This window comes from Haliotis cracherodii, unplaced genomic scaffold, assembly GCF_022045235.1.
Source record: "Haliotis cracherodii isolate W230 unplaced genomic scaffold, xgHalCrac1.p SCAF_14, whole genome shotgun sequence".
Taxonomy (NCBI): domain Eukaryota; kingdom Metazoa; phylum Mollusca; class Gastropoda; order Lepetellida; family Haliotidae; genus Haliotis; species Haliotis cracherodii.
Window position 1 is genome coordinate 3,305,900 of NW_027266269.1, and position 23,455 is coordinate 3,329,354.

The following is a 23,455-nucleotide window of genomic DNA, read 5'->3' on the forward strand; positions in this document are numbered from 1 at the left end:
AATGTGTTTCAGGCGTGTATACTACACCTGTGCATGTACGAGGAGATCGTCTCAGAACATGATGTATGTCAGCTACGATGGGAAGTTCTCGACGAGATTAGCCCAATTTTCGACAAGAGTGAATACATTTGTTGTTGATGACAAAGGTAGGTGGCCCTCCTAAAATGATGTCAATTATTTTCGGCAATCCCCCTAAATCAGGAACTGCATCTCTAACGTTCTTTCTCTCTACTGTTATTTGTTTTTTTTCTTCTTCTCCTCCCCCCTCACTCCTGTCTCCTTTCTGTCCATCTCTCCGTGTCTTGCTCTTTCTCTCTCTCTCATCACTCTCAGCCCCCTTCTCTCACTAGCCCTCTCTTCCTGTCTGTATCTCCCCCCCCCCCTCTCTCTCTCCCTATCTATCTATCTACATCTGAAAATTGTGGCAATGACTCTTCTCTGTGAATGTATGTGTGTGTATCTGTGTGCCTGTGTCTGTATATGTGTTTGTGTGTGCATGTGTGTATGAGTGTGTTTCTGTGTGTTTGTATGTCTGTATGTGTGTTTGTGTGTCTGTGTCTGTTTGTGTGTATTTTCCATAACCCAGTAGAGCAACTGAACAATCACATTGTCTTCAGGCTGGGGGTGTTCATCTGCCGACGTCACCTGTTGATGTACAACGTCAACACGACTGAGGCGTCACAGCTGGAAGTGGGCGCGGCACGCTGTCCTGACATGACAACTGATGGGCAGGAGATGTACAACGTCAACACGACTGAGGCGTCACAGGTGGAAGTGGGCGAGGCACACTGTCCTGACATGACAACTGATGGGCAGGAGATGTACATACCTGCTATCAGAAAGTGAGACACATTTAAGTATCAAGCCATCATGCAAACACTGTCAAAAACAATGTGACCCGTGAAGATTCCGGGGTAAAAGAGTTCTTCAGCAACCCATGCTTGCCGTAAAAGGTGACGTGGATCGATGCTCATGATTTCAATCGCTGGATTGTCTGGTCCAGACTCGATTATTTTGCAGACCGTCGTCATATAGCTTGAATATTGCTGATGTATATAATGGCATCATATATGTACACCCAATGACAAAGACGCATGGGTCCCTAGAGACAAGCTTTGTAGACTAGTGGGCACAGACCAGGTGTGAATCCCATGACATCACTTATGTACACCCAATGACAAAGACGCATGGGTCCCTAGAGACAAGCTTTGTAGACCTAGTGGACACAGATCAGGTGTGAATCTCGTGGTATCACATATGTACACCCAATGACAAAGACGCATGGGTCCTTAGAGACAAGCTTTGTTGACTAGTGGACACAGACCAGGGATGTATAACAAAAAGTAAACACATGTTAATGTATCATTCATACGAAATCTGTAAGGAAATCTTGTGGAAGGTTTTAATTGGAATAAGTACACAAAGACTCATTTGAAAACACGCGTCTTAGATTGATTCTTCAACAATTTAAGCGTGGATATTTTACGAGAAGAAATGATTACATAGAAGCACCAATGGAAATTATTTGATGAATATGACACAAATACGATGCTGAAGCGATAAACATCACCTGATTAACATGACAGAAGAACATTACACGGTCATGATCAGTATAAGATGGTGTGGCGGTACACCCAACATAATCAATATGACACAAATTCGATACTGTGGCAATAGTCGTGACGTGATCAACATGACACAAAGACGATGCTGAAGCGATACATATGTCTTAATGCATTTGACATACATAGGATGTTGTAGAGATACACTTGACTTGAGTGAGTAAGTGAGTATGGTTTTCACGCTCCTTTTAGCAATATTCCAGCAATATCACGTCGGGGGACACCAGAAATGGGCTTCACACAATGTACCCATGTCGGGAATCGAACCAAGGTCTTTGGCGTGATAAGCAAATGCTTTAACCACCAGGCTACCCGTCCGCCCCCATTTGACTTGATCAATATGACACAAATTCGAGGCTGTAGCAATTGACATGATTTGATTAATATAGCACCAATATAACACAAGTCGAATAACATGCTGTAGCGAAACACCTGACATGTTCAATGTAACACTAATACGATGCTGTGGCGATACACATAACATGTTCAATATAACACAAATACGATGCTGTGGCGAAACATATGACATGTTCAATATAACACAAATACGATGCCGTGGCGAAACACCTGACATGATCAATATAACACAAATACGATGCTGTGGCGAAACACCTGACATGTTCAATATAACACAATTACGATGCTGTGGCGAAACACCTGACATGGTCAATATAACACAAATACTATACTGTGGCGATACACGTGACATGTTCAATAAAACACAAATACGATGCTGTGGCGAAACACATGACGTGATCAATATAACAAGAGTGATTCATAAACTCATGATATAGTCGGGATTGTACAATCGAGTCTGCCTTATGCAGATATTCTGTTTTGTCGCTTGATTTACATAGCTTCTCTGTCAAATAACAAACAAGTCACACTTACTAAAGCAGAGGATAAATACCAACATAAATACAAGAGTTCAAACACCCTTTCCCAAACATATGTTTCTTCTTGAAATTCCTTCCCAACATTGTTCGTCCTTACGACCTCCCTCAACGGCAGTAGTAGATCTTTTCTTACACACCTCTGTAACGCTCACGGATTATACAATTGTGGTGATTTGGGACAAAAATTAACTATATGAACAGAGAGTCTGCCTTTTTTCCCACTTTCATCCACACAACCACGCAGCACTTTCATTCATCCTGTTCTGCTTAACAATGATCCTCATACGTGGAGAATATAAAACGAAGTAACAACATATAACATACAATTCAAGGTATAACGTATTGTTTCGAATTTGGTTGGCATATTATTCACGCGATCTTGTAACGGTCGTATTGTTCGCACTAATTATCTAAGGTTGACCTGTGTTAGAACACTAGTAAAGGTTTTAAAAGTGTTCTGGTAGACATGTGGAGGATATTTCCCAATTAGACGCAAGTCACATCAATGCTGCAATGTTTGACTTGTACCAGATGCTCCCGCTTTAGGTGAACAAATGATAGAGTCAGAATCGTTGAATGGTTTTAACACATATTTTAGTTGAGTCATTTTGTACATAAAACAAAATCATTGCGACGTTTCACTTAATGGACTCCTTCAAAGATTATATCAGAACTGAAGAAGATGGTAGTTTGGAAATGTTAAGAATCGTTAAGGGTATACAATTTGTTGATGTCAATATGTCTTCAACTGGCTTCAATTCTGATGCTTATATCCGTTCACACATCCATTACCAGGAACCTTTTGTTCGCAACATGAATAATAACGTTTGGCACTTTTCAACCCTTCAACACATGTATTAAATATGTGTTAAAGTATGACGAAAGTTTCTCAGACGTTATCGCAACAATTGATCCTGATCAGACAATTGATCACACTAAGTACAACGTTGAGATGCATGACAACACACGCCAGTCACATTAACAAAAACTATGTACGAGCGCGTATGTCTGTTACAGTTGTGGTTTCATAACATGAACTCAAATGCTCGTACATTCTCTCAAATTACACTTTGGCTGATCTAAAACAAACAAGTTTCTCAGGCGTTCTCGCTTCACCTCACTTCATCAGACAATTGATCACACCGGCACAAAGTTGAGACACATTGAAGAAGGCTAGGTATGTCTGTTTGCTCAACATGTTTAACATGTACATAAATGATCTTTAATTCGCTTTGGCTTTGTAATTGTGAAACCTTAAACGCTGAACTTTGGCATGTATCCTAAGCAATTGTAACACTCATATTATCCTCAGAAGATATGTAAGCCTGAGAGATGAAACTGTGTCTGAAGTAATTCAACTGCTGCGTTTTGAAACAATGCTATACAATAATTCATTCGTTCTTTCAGATTAAGAAATATTACATTAAGATTTATGATATTTAGCTACTTCTTTCATATTAGTTGACACCTTTTCCTCAATATTCATACATGCCATTTGAACAGCAGCGTTGACATCGAAAGTGGTCGATTTTGCGCACGTAATCAATCTTTACATATACGTTCGGGGGTTGGTACAAAAGGTTCGAAACCTAACAAGCAAAACTGACAATTGTGAAAGTGTTTTTACCTCTTTCCACGAAGGTGTTCTTTCAGTTTAGGAAACAGGTGACAATCACTTGGTACCAGGTCTGGTGAATATGGAGGGTGAGGAAGGCCTTCAAACCGACATTTTCGCACAGCAGCCTTTGCAAGTCTAGAGGTGTGAGAAGAGGCATTGTCATGAAATAGTATTTTTGAATTTGATGAAATCCTCCTCAATTAGCTCTACATTCACTCTGGCAATGTCATTTTTTTTCCCCTAAGATCAGAATTTAGAAACTTTGGTCCCCAACAAGCAGATGGCTTATTCATCTGTAAATGTTCATGAATAATAGTTTCAATGGGTCCATGGCTTAGACCCGTGTCTTTCTTAAGTTCAAAAATGGTAATACGTCTATCTGAGAGTATGAGTTTTATCTATCACCCAGACTGAGTCTTTTTTGATGGAAGTTGATGGGCGTCCAGACCAGCGGTCATCATCAAGGCTTGTTCTTCCAACCCTAAACATACCTCCCCAACTTTTGACAGTGGAATAGCTAGGGTACTTATCCCCATATACTTGTGACATGCGGTCATGCATTTCGTGGGAAGTACTTTTCTCTAGAGTCAAAAAACTTGATGACTGCTTGGTAATCGTTCTTTTCCATTTCAGTGTCCATCACGTTCAACTGTCTGTCACTAATATGCAAATGACCTCAAGAAACCAAATACATTTGCAAACACTTTCTTATGGCTTAGAACTCTTTAACCATCCCTCTTACTGCCAATCTTCACTCCGATAGAACATAACTACTCAGGATGTTAATCGCTGTGTTGTCTGGTGTATACTCGATTATTGACATATCGACGTCATACAACGGGAATATTGTAGAGTGCAGCGTTAAAAAACAAAAAAAGGACTTTTTAGGACGCCTATAGTAAACAAGGGGAAAAACTATTAAAACCATATGTCTTCTTTGAGATTGAGCATTTTGAAAGGTGTTTCTTCAACATAACTTACCTCCGCAAACGCGATGTGAAAGGATAGATTAAAAGTTACTTTAATACGCATGAGTACAGGTTCGCCGTATCTGTTTTCTAGGACCAAGTGACAAAGAGATTAAACTATCCTGCAATAACATTCCTACCTAAAAAATACTAGTATACCATCTTCAGTAACAAATTACAATATACTTATCTAATAAAATTTCTTCATTTAATAGCGATTCATTCATGTGATTGTTTGCTTTTTGAAGCCGTCAAAATATGCTCACTTAATATTCACTGTATGGGAAACAATGCTGTCACTACCAGGTGACAAGCTGAGCGTACGACGCAGCTGTCACGTGGTCATATAAGCTCCGCCCATCATGAATATTAGAAAAACTGAAGCCCGCTGTAACCTCGTTCCTGAAACACCAATGACAGGCCAGAATATGTGATATTTCACTTGGAAACCATACGTCTGGGTAAACAAAGCATTGGGTTGACAATATACCTTCTCAGAAAAGAATGATATGTTACACACGTACCACTATGATCTTGTTTCAAATGTCTGACATTTTGTTATTAGCATGCACATTGCCATACATTCTAAGTCAGTTACTGTACACTACGGACAGATGTGCTACTGGGATTTTCTACAGAAGGTCTGAGATGGATGATCTGGTGTTTGCCGGGAGCTTGATAGAGGAGATCAACCAGGTGGACATGAGGGCTGAGTGTTTCTTTCAGTGTCAGTGGCGGGTGCGGTGTAACCTGGTCGTGTACAACCCGCTCACTAGGAAGTGTAGATTGTACACTGAAGCCTTTGGCTCGAGCAGTGACGGCACAGTTGGAACTGGATGGCAGTACTATGGAGGTGAATATCCTTGAATAATAAGAAAATGAACAACGAACTACACGGTTAAACTCCCATGTGAATAATTGATGTAAGATGCAAGCATTTCTCAACAGCCTTACAATCCTTCAGTCCGTTATTCAAGAAGTTTATATCAAATATCATGCACTTTATCATGTCAGTTTAAGACATATTACGTAAAAGGACAATTGAGTGTCAACTCTGATGGTAAATGTCAGCCTAATATTAAGATGGTGTAATTTTATCAGAACATATTATCCTAGGCTAAGGTGGACGTCATATCATGTGTCAACAAAAAGACATCATGCGGCACCATGCCTTTCATATTCACATCTGCAGATCTCAAACAAAATATATTTAAAATTTCTATAATTTTCTGCAATATCTAGAAAGTGGTGTTGAAGATAATCATTATCTTTAACACAAACTAGGAATGAACCTTACTTGTATAATAATAGCAATCTTAAAGAGGACTGTTTCGTACATGTCATTTCCCCAGTATAGGCTTTAGCTGACCTAATCCACATGATACTGAGGGGAAACATATGCCATTATCAAAAGGGTACAAATACAATACACATAGCGTGATCAGTATGATACTAGTATACATGATATTATTGATAAAATACTGAGGCGATACACACGGCATGGCAAAATAAACTGAGACGATACGCATAACATGTTCAATACGTTACTGGAGCGATACAATAGACATAATCAATACCACATGACACTAGTCACAGGATCGATACTAAGGCGACACACATGACGTATTCAATATGACACTGAGGCGACACACATGACGTGAACAATATGATACTGAGGCGACACACATGACGTAATCAATATCACACTGAGGCGACACATATGACACAATCAATATGACACTGAGGCGACACACATGGCATGATCAATATGATACTCAGGCGACACACACGACATGATCAATATGCCACTGAGGCGATACACATGACACAATCAATATGAGACTGAGAGGACACACATGACACAATCAATATGATAATGAGGCGACACAAATGACATGATAATATGATAATGAGGCGACACAAATGACATCATCAATATGATAATGAGGCGACACAAGTGACACAATCAATATGACACTGAGGCAGAACACATGACATGATCAATGTGATACTGATGCGACACACATGACACAATCAATATGATACTGAGGCGACACACATGACGTTATCAATATGATAGTGAGGCGACACACTGGACGTAATCAATATGACATTGAGGCGACACAGGACACAATCAATATGATAATGATGCGACACAAATGACATGATCAATTTGACAATCAGTCGACACAATTGACATGATCAATATGATAATGAGGCGACAGAAATGACACAATCAATATGACATTGAGGCGGCACACATGACGTGATCAATATGATAATGAGGCGACACACATGACACAATCAATATGATACTTAGGCGACACACTTGACGTAATCAATATGACACTGAGACGACACACATGACGTGATCAATATGACATTGAGGCGACACACATGACGTAATCAATATGATACTGAGGCGACACACTTGACACAATCAACATGATACTGAGGCGACACACATGACGTGATCAATATCATACTGAGGCGACACACTTGACGTAATCAATATCACACTGAGGCGACACATATGACACAATCAATATGACACTGAGGCGACACACATGGCATGATCAATATGATACTCAGGCGACACACACGACATGATCAATATGCCACTGAGGCGACAAACATGACATGATCAATATGATAATGAGGCGACACAAATGACATGATCAATATGATAATGAGGCGACACACATGACGTGATCAATATGACACTGAGGCGGCACACACGACATGATCAATATGATAATGTGGCGACACACATGACACAATGACACAATCAATATGATAATGAGGCGACACAAATAACATGATCAATATGATAATGAGGCGACACAAATGACATGATCAATATGATAATGAGGCGACACACATGACGTGATCAATATGACACTGAGGCGGCACACACGACATGATCAATATGATAATGTGGCGACACACATGACACAATGAATATGACATTGAGGCGACACACATGACACAATCAATATGACACTGAGGCAACACACACAACATGATCAATATGACACTGAGGCGACACACATGACGTGGCTTCAGTGTAAACACTATGTTCAAAGTAACACGGACAGGAACAGCTTGAAGTGTAGTGTTGGTTGGAACAGGGCTATGGATTATGCTCTGCTTCACCAGAATAGAAGAAGCTCTTGTAGCCCTATCACCAGGAAGGGAAAACGAGTTGTAAGAACTGTACTGACGGATATCAAATCAAATAGATCTGTGTGTTTCAGATATGTTTCTTTGAGACAAAAAGCTGACGGTTTAAAATCTTGGATCAAAAGTTGTATTTCATTAAAATTCTTCCTAAGATCTCTGCAATTCCATTGTACAATGTTTTGTGGATTCATGGTGGGGCTTCCACAGGAGAAATGTCACGCGAACGTGAGGAAGACTTTGTAGTACTCCTATCGGTATCATGTGGAGATGGAGTTACCTCCATGTCCAGAGGACCTCTACTGGGACCTCTAAAGGAGAGGTGGCCTTTGGTATTTGCAGCTGTTCTCTCGGCTGCTTCTTTTTCAATAATTTCTTTTCCCTGTTTGTAAGTTTAACTGGTTCTGGTTCAGGTGTTATTTTAGAAGTCTTAAACTCGACATTTTTGACGATTTTTGGTGTTGGGGGTGTTACAGACGAAGGTGGCACAGCTGTTTTTTGGATTGAAGCAGTAGGAAGTGGCTGAACAGACTTGACCCATGTCAGATCAGTCGGGCAGTTGATAGAGGCAGTAGTGACGGGAGGACGAGAGACAGCAGCAGAGTAGGAGATGGTGGAAGTGCTTGTAGTGAGCCCTTCAACCCTCTTCTTGGCTTCGTGGTACGAGACATTTTGTTCGGTCTTCATTCTCATGATTTGGGACTCGCGTTTCCACACAGGGCAGGATTTTGAAGAAGCCATATGGTTCCCACCGCAGTTTAAACACTTCACATCCTTTTTGCAGTCAGTGGCATCGTGCTTGTCAACACAGCGGTAACAAACAGCGGAGGCATGCCATGTCCAAACGCTTGACAGTTGTAGCACCAGATTGGATTGGGGATATACACCTCCACTCCGATGTAACAGTAACCAGCTTTGATAGATTGAGGGATAGACGTTCGGGCGAAAGTGGAGAGGTAGGTGTTGATTGGTTGGACCACACCATCCTTCTTGAAAGTAAACCGTCTGACAGCTGTGACCGACTGTTGTTCAAGTTCCTTGGCTATATCGTCTTCGGACATGCCGGACAGGCAACGAGCTCTGTCACGGACAATGCCCTTACACGAGTTCAGGGTCTTGTGCACAGAGACAACAACCTTGATATTGACAAACTCATTAACTTTGAGAAGATTGACAGATTGAGGTCTCAAGGTGAGAGTCAGAACGAAGCTTTGTGACATTTGTAACCTCTCCGCAGATACCAATGATACCTTTGGAGATTGCAAATGGGTTCAATTTAATTGGTTCTTTGTCTTCAGCTTCTATAACCAAGAAAGGTGGCCAATAGTCGGATCGAGTGGGCATAGTAGTCTCATCAGATTCAATGTGACGTCTTTTTGAACCAGGGTGTTGGGAAGCCATGTCGAAAGGAAAATGATTCAGCACCCTTTTTCCTCACCCACCATGGAGTGTCAACAAGGACAGTCTTATACTGCAGCGGATTTCCAAGCTGCAAAGGCCGAGGATAAAGGGGTGTCATACTCCAGCAAATTTGACACGAAAAGCTATAACTATCTACCAAAATAAGGGTCAGGCTTGTTCGGCCCATGACAATTAATTGGAGATGTACAGACACCAGATTGGCCCAATGAGCCACCACCTTCTGGGCATAGGGCTCTAAGCAAATTTTATAGATGGGTACATATATTCAAAACATTCAGAATTAATTTATTTATAAATACCAAAAGATTGTGCAAAAGATTGTATTCACAGGGCATGACATGACCAGCCGATTGATAGAGCCGGGCCCAATCTACCGCCCGTCTAGGCAAAGTTAGGGTCGAAGTGGTGTGTTGGACTAAGGAGCACTATTGCCGGCTCCGTCGCCCTCAACCACAAGAATACCTTCCTCTGCCGACACAGGGTCTCAGCCCACGGCAAACAGGCTGCCCAATTCGGTCGCCTTTTACGACCAGCAATGGGGGGCTGAGGACACGTTCTTGTTTATCTTCCCCGGGTCCCCACGGGGACACACGACATGATCAATATGATACTGAGGCGACACACATGACGTGATCAATATAGTACTGAGGCGACACACATGACACAATCTATATGCTACTGAGGCGACACACATGACACAATCAATATGACACTGAGGCGACACAAATGACGTGATCAATATGATACTGAGGCGACACACATGCCACAATCAATATGATACTGAGGCGACACACTTGACGTGATCAATATGACGCTGAGGCGACACACATGACATGGTCAATATGACATTGAGGCGACACACATGACACAATCAATATGATACTGAGGCGACACACATGACATGATCAATATGCTACTGAGGCGACACACATGGCATAATCGATATGATACCGAGTCGACACACATGACATGATCAATATGATACTGAGGCGACACTTGACATGATCAATGTGATACTGAGGCGACACACATGACATGATCAATATGATACTGAGGCGACACACTTGAAATAATCAATATGATACTGAGGCGACACACATGACATGATCAATATGACATTGAGGCGACACACATGACGTGATCAATATGATACTGAGGCGACACACTTGACGTAATCAATATGATAATGAGGCGACACGCTTGACGTAATCATTACGATACTGAGGCAAAGCACATGGCATGATCAATATGACACTGAGGCGACACACATGACATCATCAATATGACACTGAGGCGACACACATTACATGATCAATATGACACTGCGGTTACACACATAACGTAATCAATATGATACTGAGCCGCCACACATGACGTGATCATTATGACACTGAGGCGACACACATCACACAATCAATATGATACTGATGCGACACACATGTCGTGATCAATATGACACTGACGCGACACACATGACACGATCAATATGATACTGAGGCGACGCACATGGCGTGATCAATATGACACTGAGGCTACAAACATGATATCATCAATATGACACTGAGGCGACACACATGACATGATCAATATGATACTGTGGCGACACAAATGACATGATCAATATGATAATGAGGCGACACACTTGACATGATCAATATGACACTGAGGCAGAAAACAGGACACAATCATTATGACACTTAGGCGACATACATGACATGATCAATATGACACTGAGGTTACACAGATAACGTACTCAATATGATACTGACGCGACACACATGACATGATCAATATGATGCTGAGGCGACACACATGACATGATCAATATGACACTGACGAGACACAAATGACATGATCAATTTGATACTGAGGCGAAACACTTTACATAATCAATATGACATTGAGGCGACACACATGACGTGATCAATATGACTTTGAGGCGACACACATGACGTGATCAACGTGACACTGACGCGACACGCATGACGTGATCAATATGACACTGACGCGACACACATTACATCATCAATATGACACTGAGGCGACACAGATGGTGTCATCAGTATGATACTGAGGCGACACAAATGACGTCATCAATATGATACTGAGGCGACACACAAGACACAATCAGTATGATACTGAGGCGACACACTTGACGTAATCAATATGATACTGAGGCGACACACTTGACGTAATCAATATGATACTGAGGCGACACGCTTGACGTAATCATTACGATACTGAGGCAAAGCACATGGCATGATCAATATGACACTGAGGCGACACACATTACGTGATCAATATGACACTGAGGTTACACACTTAACGTAATCAATATGATACTGAGCCGCCACACATGACGTGATCATTATGACACTAAGGCGACACACATGACACAATCAATATGATACTGATGCAACACACATGTCGTGATCAATATGACACTGACGCGACACACTTGACACGATCAATATGATACTGAGGCGACGCACATGGCATGATCAATATGACACTGAGGCTACAAACATGATATCATCAATATGACACTGAGGCGACACACATGACATGATCAATATGATACTGTGGCGACACAAATGACATGATCAATATGATAATGAGGCGACACACTTGACATGATCAATATGATAATGAGGCGACACACTAGACATGATCAATATGACACTGAGGCAGAAAACAGGACACAATCATTATGACACTTAGGCGACATACATGACATGATCAATATGACACTGAGGTTACACAGATACCGTACTCAATATGATACTGAGGCGACACACATGACGTGATTAATATGATACTGACGCGACACCCATGACATGATCAATATGATGCTGAGGCGACACACATGACATGATCAATATGACACTGACGAGACACAAATGACATGATCAATTTGATACTGAGTCGAAACACTTTACATAATCAATATGACATTGAGGCGACACACATGACGTGATCAATATGACTTTGAGGCGACGCAGATGACGTGATCAACGTGACACTGACGCGACACGCATGACATGATCAATATGACACTGACGTGACACACATTACATGATCAATATGACACTGAGGCGACACAGATGGTGTCATCAGTATGATACTGAGGCGACACAAATGACGTCATCAATATGATACTGAGTCGACACACATGACACAATCAGTATGATACTGAGGCGACACACATGACATGATCAATATGAAACTGACGCGACACACATGACACAATCAAAATGATACTTAGGCGACATGCATGACATGATCAATATGACACTGAGGTTACACAGATACCGTACTCAATATGATACTGAGGCGACACACATGACGTGATCAATATGATACTGACGCGACACACATGACATGATCAATATGATGCTGAGGCGACACACATGACATGATCAATATGACACTGACGAGACACAAATGACATGATCAATTTGATACTGAGTCGAAACACTTTACATAATCAATATGACATTGAGGCGACACACATGACGTGATCAATATGACTTTGAGGCGACACACATGACGTGATCAACGTGACAGTGACGCGACACGCATGACATGATCAATACGACACTGACGCGACACACATTACATGATCAATATGACACTGAGGCGACACAGATGGTGTCATCAGTATGATACTGAGGCGACACAAATGACGTCATCAATATGATACTGAGGCGACACACATGACACAATCAGTATGATACTGAGGCGACACACATGGCATGATCAATATGACACTGACGCGACACACATGACGTAATCAATATGATACTGAGGGGACACACATGACATGATCAATATGATACTGACGCGACACAAATGACATGATCAATATGATACTGAGGCGACACACATGACACAATCAGTATGATACTGAGGCGACACACATGACATGATCAATATGACACTGACGCGACACACATGACGTAATCAATATGATACTTAGGCCACACACATGACACAATCAATATGACATTGAGAAGGATACACATTACATGATCAATATGACACTGAGGCGTAACACGTGACATAAGCAATATGACACTGAGGCCACACACACGACATGGTCGATATGACACTGAGGCGACACACAAAACATGATCAATATGATACTGAGGCGACACACTTGACATGGTCAATATGATACCGATGCGACACAAATGACATAATCAATATGACACTGAGGCGACACACATGACATGATCAATATGCCACTGAGGCAACACACTTGATATAATCAATATGATACCGATGCGACACACATGACATAATCAATATGACACTGAGGCGACACACATGACATGGTCAATATGATACTGACGCAACACACTTGATATAATCGATATGATACCGAGGCAACACAGATGACGTGATCAATATGATACTCAGGCGACGCACTTGACATGATCAATATGATAATGAGGCGACACAAATGACATGATCAATATGGTAATCAGGCGGCACAAATGACATGATCAATATGATACTGAGGCGACACACTTGATATGATCAATATGACACTGAGGCGGCACACATGACACAATCAATATGACACTGAGGTTACACACATGACATAATCAATATGACATTGAGGCGACACACATGACATATTCAATATGATACTGAGGTGACACACATGACATGATCAATATACCACTGAGGCGACACACATGACGTGATCAACATGACACTGAGGCGACACACATGACACAAGCAATATGATACTAAGGCGACACACTAGATATGGTCAATATGACACTGAGGCGGCACACATGACGTGATCTATATGATAATGAGGCGACACACATGATATCATCAATATGACACTGAGGCGACACACATGATATCATCAATATGACACTGAGGCGACACACATGACGTGATCAATATGATACTGAGGCGACGCACATGACAGGATTAATATGACATTGAGGCGACAGACATGACACCATCAATATGAGACTGAGGCGACACACATGACATGTTCAATATGACACTAAGGCGACACACATGACATGATCAATATGATGCTGGGGCGACACAAATGACGTGATTAATATGATAATCAGGCGACACACTTGACCTGATCAATATGACACTGAGGCAGAAAACAGTACACAATAATTATGAGACTGAGGCCACAGACATGACATAATCAATATGACACTGAGGCGACACACATGACATGTTCAATATGACACTAAGGCGACACACATGACATGATCAATATGATGCTGGGGCGACACAAATGACGTGATTAATATGATAATCATGCGACACACTTGACCTGATCAATATGACACTGAGGCAGAAAACAGTACACAATCATTATGAGACTGAGGCGACACACATGACAGGATCAATATGATAATGAGGCGACACACATGACACAATCAATATGCTACTGAGGCGACACACATGACACAGTCAATATGCTACTGAGGTGACACACATGACACAGTCAATATGCTACTCAGGCGACACACATGACACAATCAATATGCTACTGAGGCGACACACATGACACAATCAATATGCTACTGAGGCGACAGACATGACATAATCAATATGACACTGAGGCGACACACATGACATGATCAACATGGCACTGAGGCGACATACATGACATGATCAATATGACACTGAGGCGAAACACATGACACAATCAATATGATACTGAGGCGACACACATGACATGATCAACATGATACTGAGGCGACACACATGACATGATCAATATGATACTGAGGCGACACACATGACATGATCAATATGATACTGATGCCACACACGTGACGTGATCAATATGATACTGAGGCCACACACATGGTACAATCAATATGACACTGAGGCGGCACACATGACGTGATCAATATGACAATGAGGCGACACACATGACATGATCAATATGATAATGAGGCGACACACATGACGTGATCAATATGATACTGAGGGGACACACATGACATGATCAATATGATACTGACGCGACACAAATGACACGATCAATATGATACTGAGGCGACACACTTCACATAATCAATATGACAATGAGGCGACACACATTACATGATTAATATGATACTGAGGCGACACACATGACGTGATCAATATGACACTGACGCGATAAAATTACATGACATGGTCAACATGACGTGGCACACATGACATGGTCAACAGGATACTGAGGCAACACACATGACAACATAAATATTATACTGAAACGACACACATGACAAACTAAATATGATACTGAGGTAAGACATATGACATAATCAATATGATACTTAGGCAACACACATGCCATGATCAATATGATACTGAGGTGACACACATCACATAATGAATATGATACTGAGGTGACACACATGACATAATCAATATGATACTGAGGCGACACACATGACATGATCAATATGATACAAAGGTGACACACATCACATAATGAATATGATACTGATGCGAAACAAATGACATGATCAATATGATACTGAGGTGACACACATGACATGATCAATATGATACAAAGGTGACACACATCACATAATGAATATGATACTGACGCGACACAAATGACATGATCAATATGATACTGAGGCGACACACTTCACATAATCAATATGACAATGAGGCGACACACATTACATGATTAATATGATACTGATGCAACACACATGACGTGATCAATATGACACTGACGCGATAAAATTACATGACAAGGTCAACATGACGTGGCACACATGACATGGTCAACAGGATACTGAGGCAACACACATGACAACATAAATATTATACTGAAACGACACACATGACAAACTAAATATGATACTGAGGTAAGACATATGACATAATCAATATGATACTTAGGCAACACACATGCCATGATCAATATGATACTGAGGTGACACACATCACATAATGAATATGATACTGAGGTGACACACATGACATAATCAATATGATACGTACGCGACACACATGACATGATCAATATGATACAAAGGTGACACACATCACATAATGAATATGATACTGAGGTGACACACATCACATAATGAATATGATACTGAGGTGACACACATGACACAATCAATATGCTACTGAGGCGACAAACATGACATAATCAATATGACACTGATGCGAAACAAATGACATGATCAATATGATACTGAGGCGACACACATGACATGATCAATATGATACAAAGGTGACACACATCACATAATGAATATGATACTGACGCGACACAAATGACATGATCAATATGATACTGAGGCGACACACTTCACATAATCAATATGACAATGAGGCGACACACATTACATGATTAATATGATACTGATGCAACACACATGACGTGATCAATATGACACTGACGCGATAAAATTACATGACATGGTCAACATGACGTGGCACACATGACATGGTCAACAGGATCCTGAGGCAACACACATGACAACATAAATATTATACTGAAACGACACACATGACAAACTAAATATGATACTGAGGTAAGACATATGACATAATCAATATGATACTTAGGCAACACACATGCCATGATCAATATGATACTGAGGTGACACACATCACATAATGAATATGATACTGAGGTGACACACATGACATAATCAATATGATACGTACGCGACACACATGACATGATCAATATGATACAAAGGTGACACACATCACATAATGAATATGATACTGAGGTGACACACATCACATAATGAATATGATACTGAGGTGACACACATGACACAATCAATATGCTACTGAGGCGACAAACATGACATAATCAATATGACACTGATGCGAAACAAATGACATGATCAGTATGATACTGAGGCGACACACATGACATGATCAATATGATACTGAGGCGACACACACGACATCATCAATATGACACTGAGGCGACACACATGACATGATCAATATGACACAAATACAGTGTTGTAGCGATACATATGCCATGATCAATATGACATAAATACCATGGTGTATCGATACACATCACTCGACCAATATGACACAAATACGATGCTGTTGTGATATATGTGCAATGTTCAGTTTGATGCTCAGAAATACATGCTGTTTTACTATTGTACACAAAGGATATAGTCCTTTCTTTTCAATGTTGGTAAGGTCAGTGAGGTCGTTTTGCCTGGCTTGTAGTCCAAGAAGTAATTCTGTGACAGCAGAGCTTTTTTTCTCAAACTATGTGTGACGTCATTCCATATGACGTCATAAGATTAGATATGTGTTTAAGATAGTGTAGTCAAAAGACATTTTCACCTTAGAACTAACTGCAGAAGGCATGAGTAATGTAGTGTTACGGTATTTGCATGTATTTGTCCATTTCATTTGTTGCGTCACACACATAATCTAAGTTCAGGAAATCCTGATGCGTGCGTTCGTGATGTGAATATATCAATTCCTACTTCGTCCCCAGTTTCCTGTGCCAACTATAAACTTGGAAATGCACGTGTAGATGTTGACGTCATCAATGCTGACCCCCAAAATGTCTGCAACACCAACTTCATTGCCTCCGACGACAACACATCTTCCTGTTATACCGATGCATCATGGGAAGTGGTGCCGGTCAAGTGTGTGTCGTGTTATATAGGCACGCCACGAACGTCCATGGTGGGTTCATAATGATGATTGGTTTGTCTTTATTGTCGACAATGATAAACAAAAATTGAACACCATTTAAATATGTATTCCTTGATCCCAAATCGATCAATGTGGTCTATAAAAGATGTGTTTGTTTGTTTGTTTGTTGTTTTACGTCGCACTCAGCAATATTCCACCTATATGACTGCTGTCTGTAAATAATCGAGTCTGGACCAGACAATCCAGTGATTGGCATCATGAGCATTCATCAACGCAATTGGGACCGATGACATGCCTCAACCAAGTCAGCGAGCCTTACCACCCGATCCCATTAGCCGCCTTTTACGACAAGCATAGTCGCCTTTTTATCGCAATCATGGGTTGCTGAAGACCTATTCTACCCCGGATCTTCACGTTCCGTCAATATAAGAAGGCAAATCAGATCGGTTTTGATATGTCTAGCTGTATCATGTAGGAGTTTGTGATATGTCTAACAATATCATGTCGGAGTTTGTGATATATCTAGCTGTGTCATGTCTGAGTTTATTATATGTCTAGCTGTGCCATGTCTGAGCTTGTGATATGTCTAGCTATATCATGTCGGAGTTTGTGATATGTCCAGCTGCATCATGTCGGAGTTTGTGACATGTCAAGTGTGTCATGTCGGAGTTTGTGATATATCTACCTGTGTCATGTCGGAGCTTGTAATATGTCTAGCTATATCATGACGGAGTTTGTGATATATCTAGCTGTATCATGAAGGAATTAAAGATATGTCTAGCTGTATCATGTTGGAGTTTGTGATATGTCTAGCTATATCATGTAGGAGTTTGTGATATGTCTAACAATATCATGTCGGAGTTTGTGATATATCTAGCTGTCTCATGTCTGAGTTTGTGATATGTCTAGCTGTGTCATGTCGGAGCTTGTGATATGTCTAGCTATATCATGTCTGAGCTTGTGATATATCTAGCTGTGTCATGTCGGAGCTTGTGATATGTCTAGCTATATCATGTCTGAGCTTGTGATATATCTAGCTGTGTCATGTCGGAGCTTGTGATATGTCTAGCTATATCATGTCTGAGCTTGTGATATATCTAGCTGTGTCATGTCGGAGTTGTAATATGTCTAGCTATATCATGTCCAAGTTTGTGATATATCTAGCTGTATCATGACAGTATTAGTGATATGTCTAGCTGTATCATGTCGGAGTTTGTGATATGTCTAGCTGTATCATGTTGGAGTTTGTGATATGTCTAGCTATATCATGTCGGAGTTTGTGTTATATGTATCTGTATCATGTCGGAGTTTGTAATATGTCTAGCTATATCATGTGGGAGTTTGTGATATGTCTAGCTATATCATGTAGGAGTTTGTGATATATCCAGCTGTATCATGAGGGAGTTAGTGATATGTCTAGCTGTATCATGTCAGAGTTTGTGATATGACAAGCTGTATCATGTTGGAGTTTGTGATATGTCTAGCTGTATCATGTCTGAGTTTGTGATATATCTAGCTGTATCATGTTGGAGTTTGTGATATGTCTAGCTGTATCATGTCTGAGTTTATGATATGTCTAGCTGTGTCTTGACGGAATTAGTGATATGTCTAGCTGTATCATGTCGGAGTTTGTGATATGTCTAGCTGTATCATGTCTGAGTTTGTGTAATATCCATCTGTATCATGCCGGAGTTTTTGACATGTCTAGCTATATCATGTCGGAGTTTGTGATATGTCTAGCTATATCATTTCGGAGTTAGTGATATATCAAGCTGTATCATGTCTGAGTTTGTGATATGTCTAGCTGTGTCATGTCTGAGTTTATGATATATCTAGCTGTATCATGTTGGAGTTTGTGATATGTCCAGCTATATCATGTTGGAGTTTGAGACATGTCTAGCTATATCATGTAGGAGTTTGTGATATATCTAGCTATATCATGTCGGAGTTTGTGATATGTCTAGCTGTATCATGTCAGAGTTTGTGATATGTCAGGCTGTATCATGTTGGAGTTTGTGATATGTCCAGCTGTATCATGTCGGAGTTCGTGATATATCTAGCTGTATCATGACGGAGTTTGTGATATGTCTAGCTATATCATGTCAGAGTTTGTGATATGTCTCGCTGTATCATGTTGGAGTTTGTGATATGTCTAGCTATATCATGTCGGAGTTTGTGATATATCTAGCTGTATCATGACGGAGTTTGTGATATGTCTAGCTGTACCATATCGGAGTTTGTGATATGTCCAACTGTATCATATCGTAGATTGTGTTATGTCTAGCTGTATCATGTCGGAGTTTGTGATATGTCTAGCTGTATCATGTCAGACAGTGTGATATGTCTAGCTGTATCATGTCACATTTTGTGAAATGTCCATCTGTATCATGTCGGAGTTTGTGATATGTATGTCTGAATGATGTTGGAGTTTGTGAATTGTGTAGCTGTATCATGTCGCAGTTTCTGATATATCTAGCTGTATCATGTCGGAGTGTGTGATATGTCTAGCTTTATCATGACGGAGTTTGTGATATGTCTAGCTTTATCATGACGGAGTTTGTGATATGTCTAGCTTTATCATGACGGAGTTTGTTATATGTCTGGCTGTATCATGATGGAGTTTGTGATATGTCTAGCTGTATCATGTCGGTGTTTGTGATATGTCTAGCTATATCATGACGGAGTTTGTGATATGTCTAGCTGTATCATGTCGATGTTTTTTCGAATTGAGAGCCATTTTCACAAACAAATAATTATCTCATATTTAAGTAGATATGATTGATGCCCGTGGCGATTCCAGGCAAGACAGTAGGTCCAACAACCCGTGCCTGAAGTCAGAGTACATACCAGATCGGGTGTTCGCGGCTCCCTGGTTGAGAACAAGAAACATATCCCAATTCTTTTGATTGATGTATCTAGCTGTATCAAGTTGGAGGTAGACACCATATCCCAATTCTGTTGATCGATGTATCTACCTGTGTCATGTCGGAGGTAGACACCATATCCCAATTCTGTTGATCAATGTATCTAGCTGTATCGTGTCGGAGGTAGACGCCATATCCCAATTCTGTTGATTGATGTATCTAGCTGTATCGTGTCGGAGGTAGACGCCATATCCCAATTCTATTGATCGATGTATCTACCTGTATCATGTCGGAGGTAGACGCCATATCCCAATTCTGTTGATCGATGTGTCTTGCTGTATCATGTCGGAGGTAGACGCCATATCCCAATTCTGTTGATCGATGATCATGAAGTCGATCACTGTAATGTCTGGCCATGACTCAATTTTTGATAAACCACGTGACATCCATACTTCATAACAGGTTCCATCCAAGTACTATACAGAAGAACTGACCTTTGACCTTGCTGCCGGGATGAAGCTGAGATTGGAAGTGTCGGGAAACAAGGCTGTGTTGTAAACAAAAAAACACATTGACGTATTTATTTTTTACATACCCACAGCAGATGTGTTAGTTAATATACACACATACACGAATTAAAGCAGAAATAGGTAGCACTACGTCACATAACAAACAAAATGATCATCACGCCTCCACCAAATTAGAGCAACCTTACTATCTTAAGAATAATCAAACGCTTCCCGTACACTTTTGAACATGCTTACAATTCCACAAAGTTGCATAGCTATCACAGAAACCTGATTGTTAATTAGCAGTGTATCTGCATTCTATCTACGTATGTATCTTGATCTTTGCAGCAATCACGTCTGGTTTGTAGATTCAGGCATGAATCAAGTGTACCATTTGTCTCTGAGATGGCGTTATACCGTAGCTCGAGCTGTCTTCAACACAAAAAAGGGAAGAACCTATGGTAGACAGAAAGTAGTTTATGGTGTTTCAGTCAACAGCATTAGCAACTACATCATTGAAGTCCACATCAGTGAGTCTGACTTCATGGTGAGTTGATTATCAATAACTTTATGGCTCTCCTTACCAACTGCCTACATGGTGAGTTGATTGTCAATTACTATATGGCTTTCCTTACCAACTGCCTACATGGTGAGTTGATTGTCAATTACTATATGGCTTTTCTTACCAAGTGACTACATGGTGAGTTGATTGTCAATTACTATATGGCTTTCCTTACCAACTGTATTAAATGTGTGTTGATTGTCAATTACTTTATGGCTTTCCTTACCAACTGTCTTAATGGTGTGTTGATTGTCAATTACTACATGGTTTTCCTTACCAACTGTCTTAATGGTGAGTTGATTGTCAATTTCTACATGGCTTTCCTTACCAACTGTCTTAATGGTGTGTTGATTGTCAGTTGTTATATGGCTTTCCTTACCAACTGCTTCCACCCGACACCACAAAAGGGTTCCTTTTGTGTTTCAAAAGAACAATTTATCTTTTACATGCTCACACTGTTACTACAAGTATACACTTGACTTATATGACGAAAATTACAAAACTGCTTCATCTCTTTCAAACCAGACACTGCACATGTGTCATGATTTATTAAATGGTTGACATTATGATCCAGCCATGTCAACTTTTTCCTCTTTCCAGACCTATGTTGACGGGACTCTGTTGATGACCAACCAGATGCGCCTCCCTCTCACTGGTGTTCGACGTGTAACTGTTGGGGGTTTCACCGCACTGCACAGTTTCCACATTGGATATGTGTTGTGCTGATTTCAACTCAGCTGAGGGGCCGTGCATTAACTGCACGTCTATCAAGATACACCACTTCAGTGTGTGTAGTTATAATGTTGGTCTTCGTAATGTGACACGTTTATGTTGAGCTGTGTTAACGTACACCACAAACTGATATAATCACGGACGATGTCATTTTGTAATGATCAGTTCGTCAGGAAAATCCACTGTTTGGTGGAATTGTTTTGTACAAGTATCCGGGCGGACACAACATGAAATGAAATCTGGGTCAAATGAGATATCTTAAAAATATTTCGGACACTACCTTAAAATTCCGTTGCTTTTTTGTCTAACCAAGTGTTGCTGTACAATAATGCACAATCAGCACTGTATATATCCCAATCAGTGTGTTATTATTTACAAATCTATTAACACCACACTGGAGCACTGTGGGGTGATGTTGTAGTACGTG

General features: G+C 40.6%; 1 protein-coding gene across 1 annotated transcript; it reads left to right on the top strand.

Moving 5' to 3' along the window:
- The first annotated feature begins 4,215 nt into the window (after window positions 1-4,215).
- LOC139461334 (uncharacterized) lies at window positions 4,216-23,022 on the top strand. The gene is made up of 6 exons (XM_071242952.1): window positions 4,216-4,222; window positions 5,670-5,957; window positions 18,198-18,391; window positions 21,688-21,779; window positions 22,083-22,281; window positions 22,897-23,022. Exons 1-6 carry the CDS (start codon window positions 4,216-4,218, stop codon window positions 23,020-23,022), a joined length of 906 nt encoding a protein of 301 aa, XP_071099053.1.
- Window positions 23,023-23,455: the final 433 nt, after the last annotated feature.

What these genes read in the sequence shown, in the direction of transcription:
- LOC139461334 (XM_071242952.1), top strand. An exon ending in TCGGGAAACAAGGCTGTGTT is followed by an intron (nt 21,780 to 22,082) that starts GTAAACAAAAAA and finishes TGATCTTTGCAG; the next exon opens with CAATCACGTCTGGTTTGTAG. An exon ending in TCAGTGAGTCTGACTTCATG is followed by an intron (nt 22,282 to 22,896) that starts GTGAGTTGATTA and finishes TCCTCTTTCCAG; the next exon opens with ACCTATGTTGACGGGACTCT.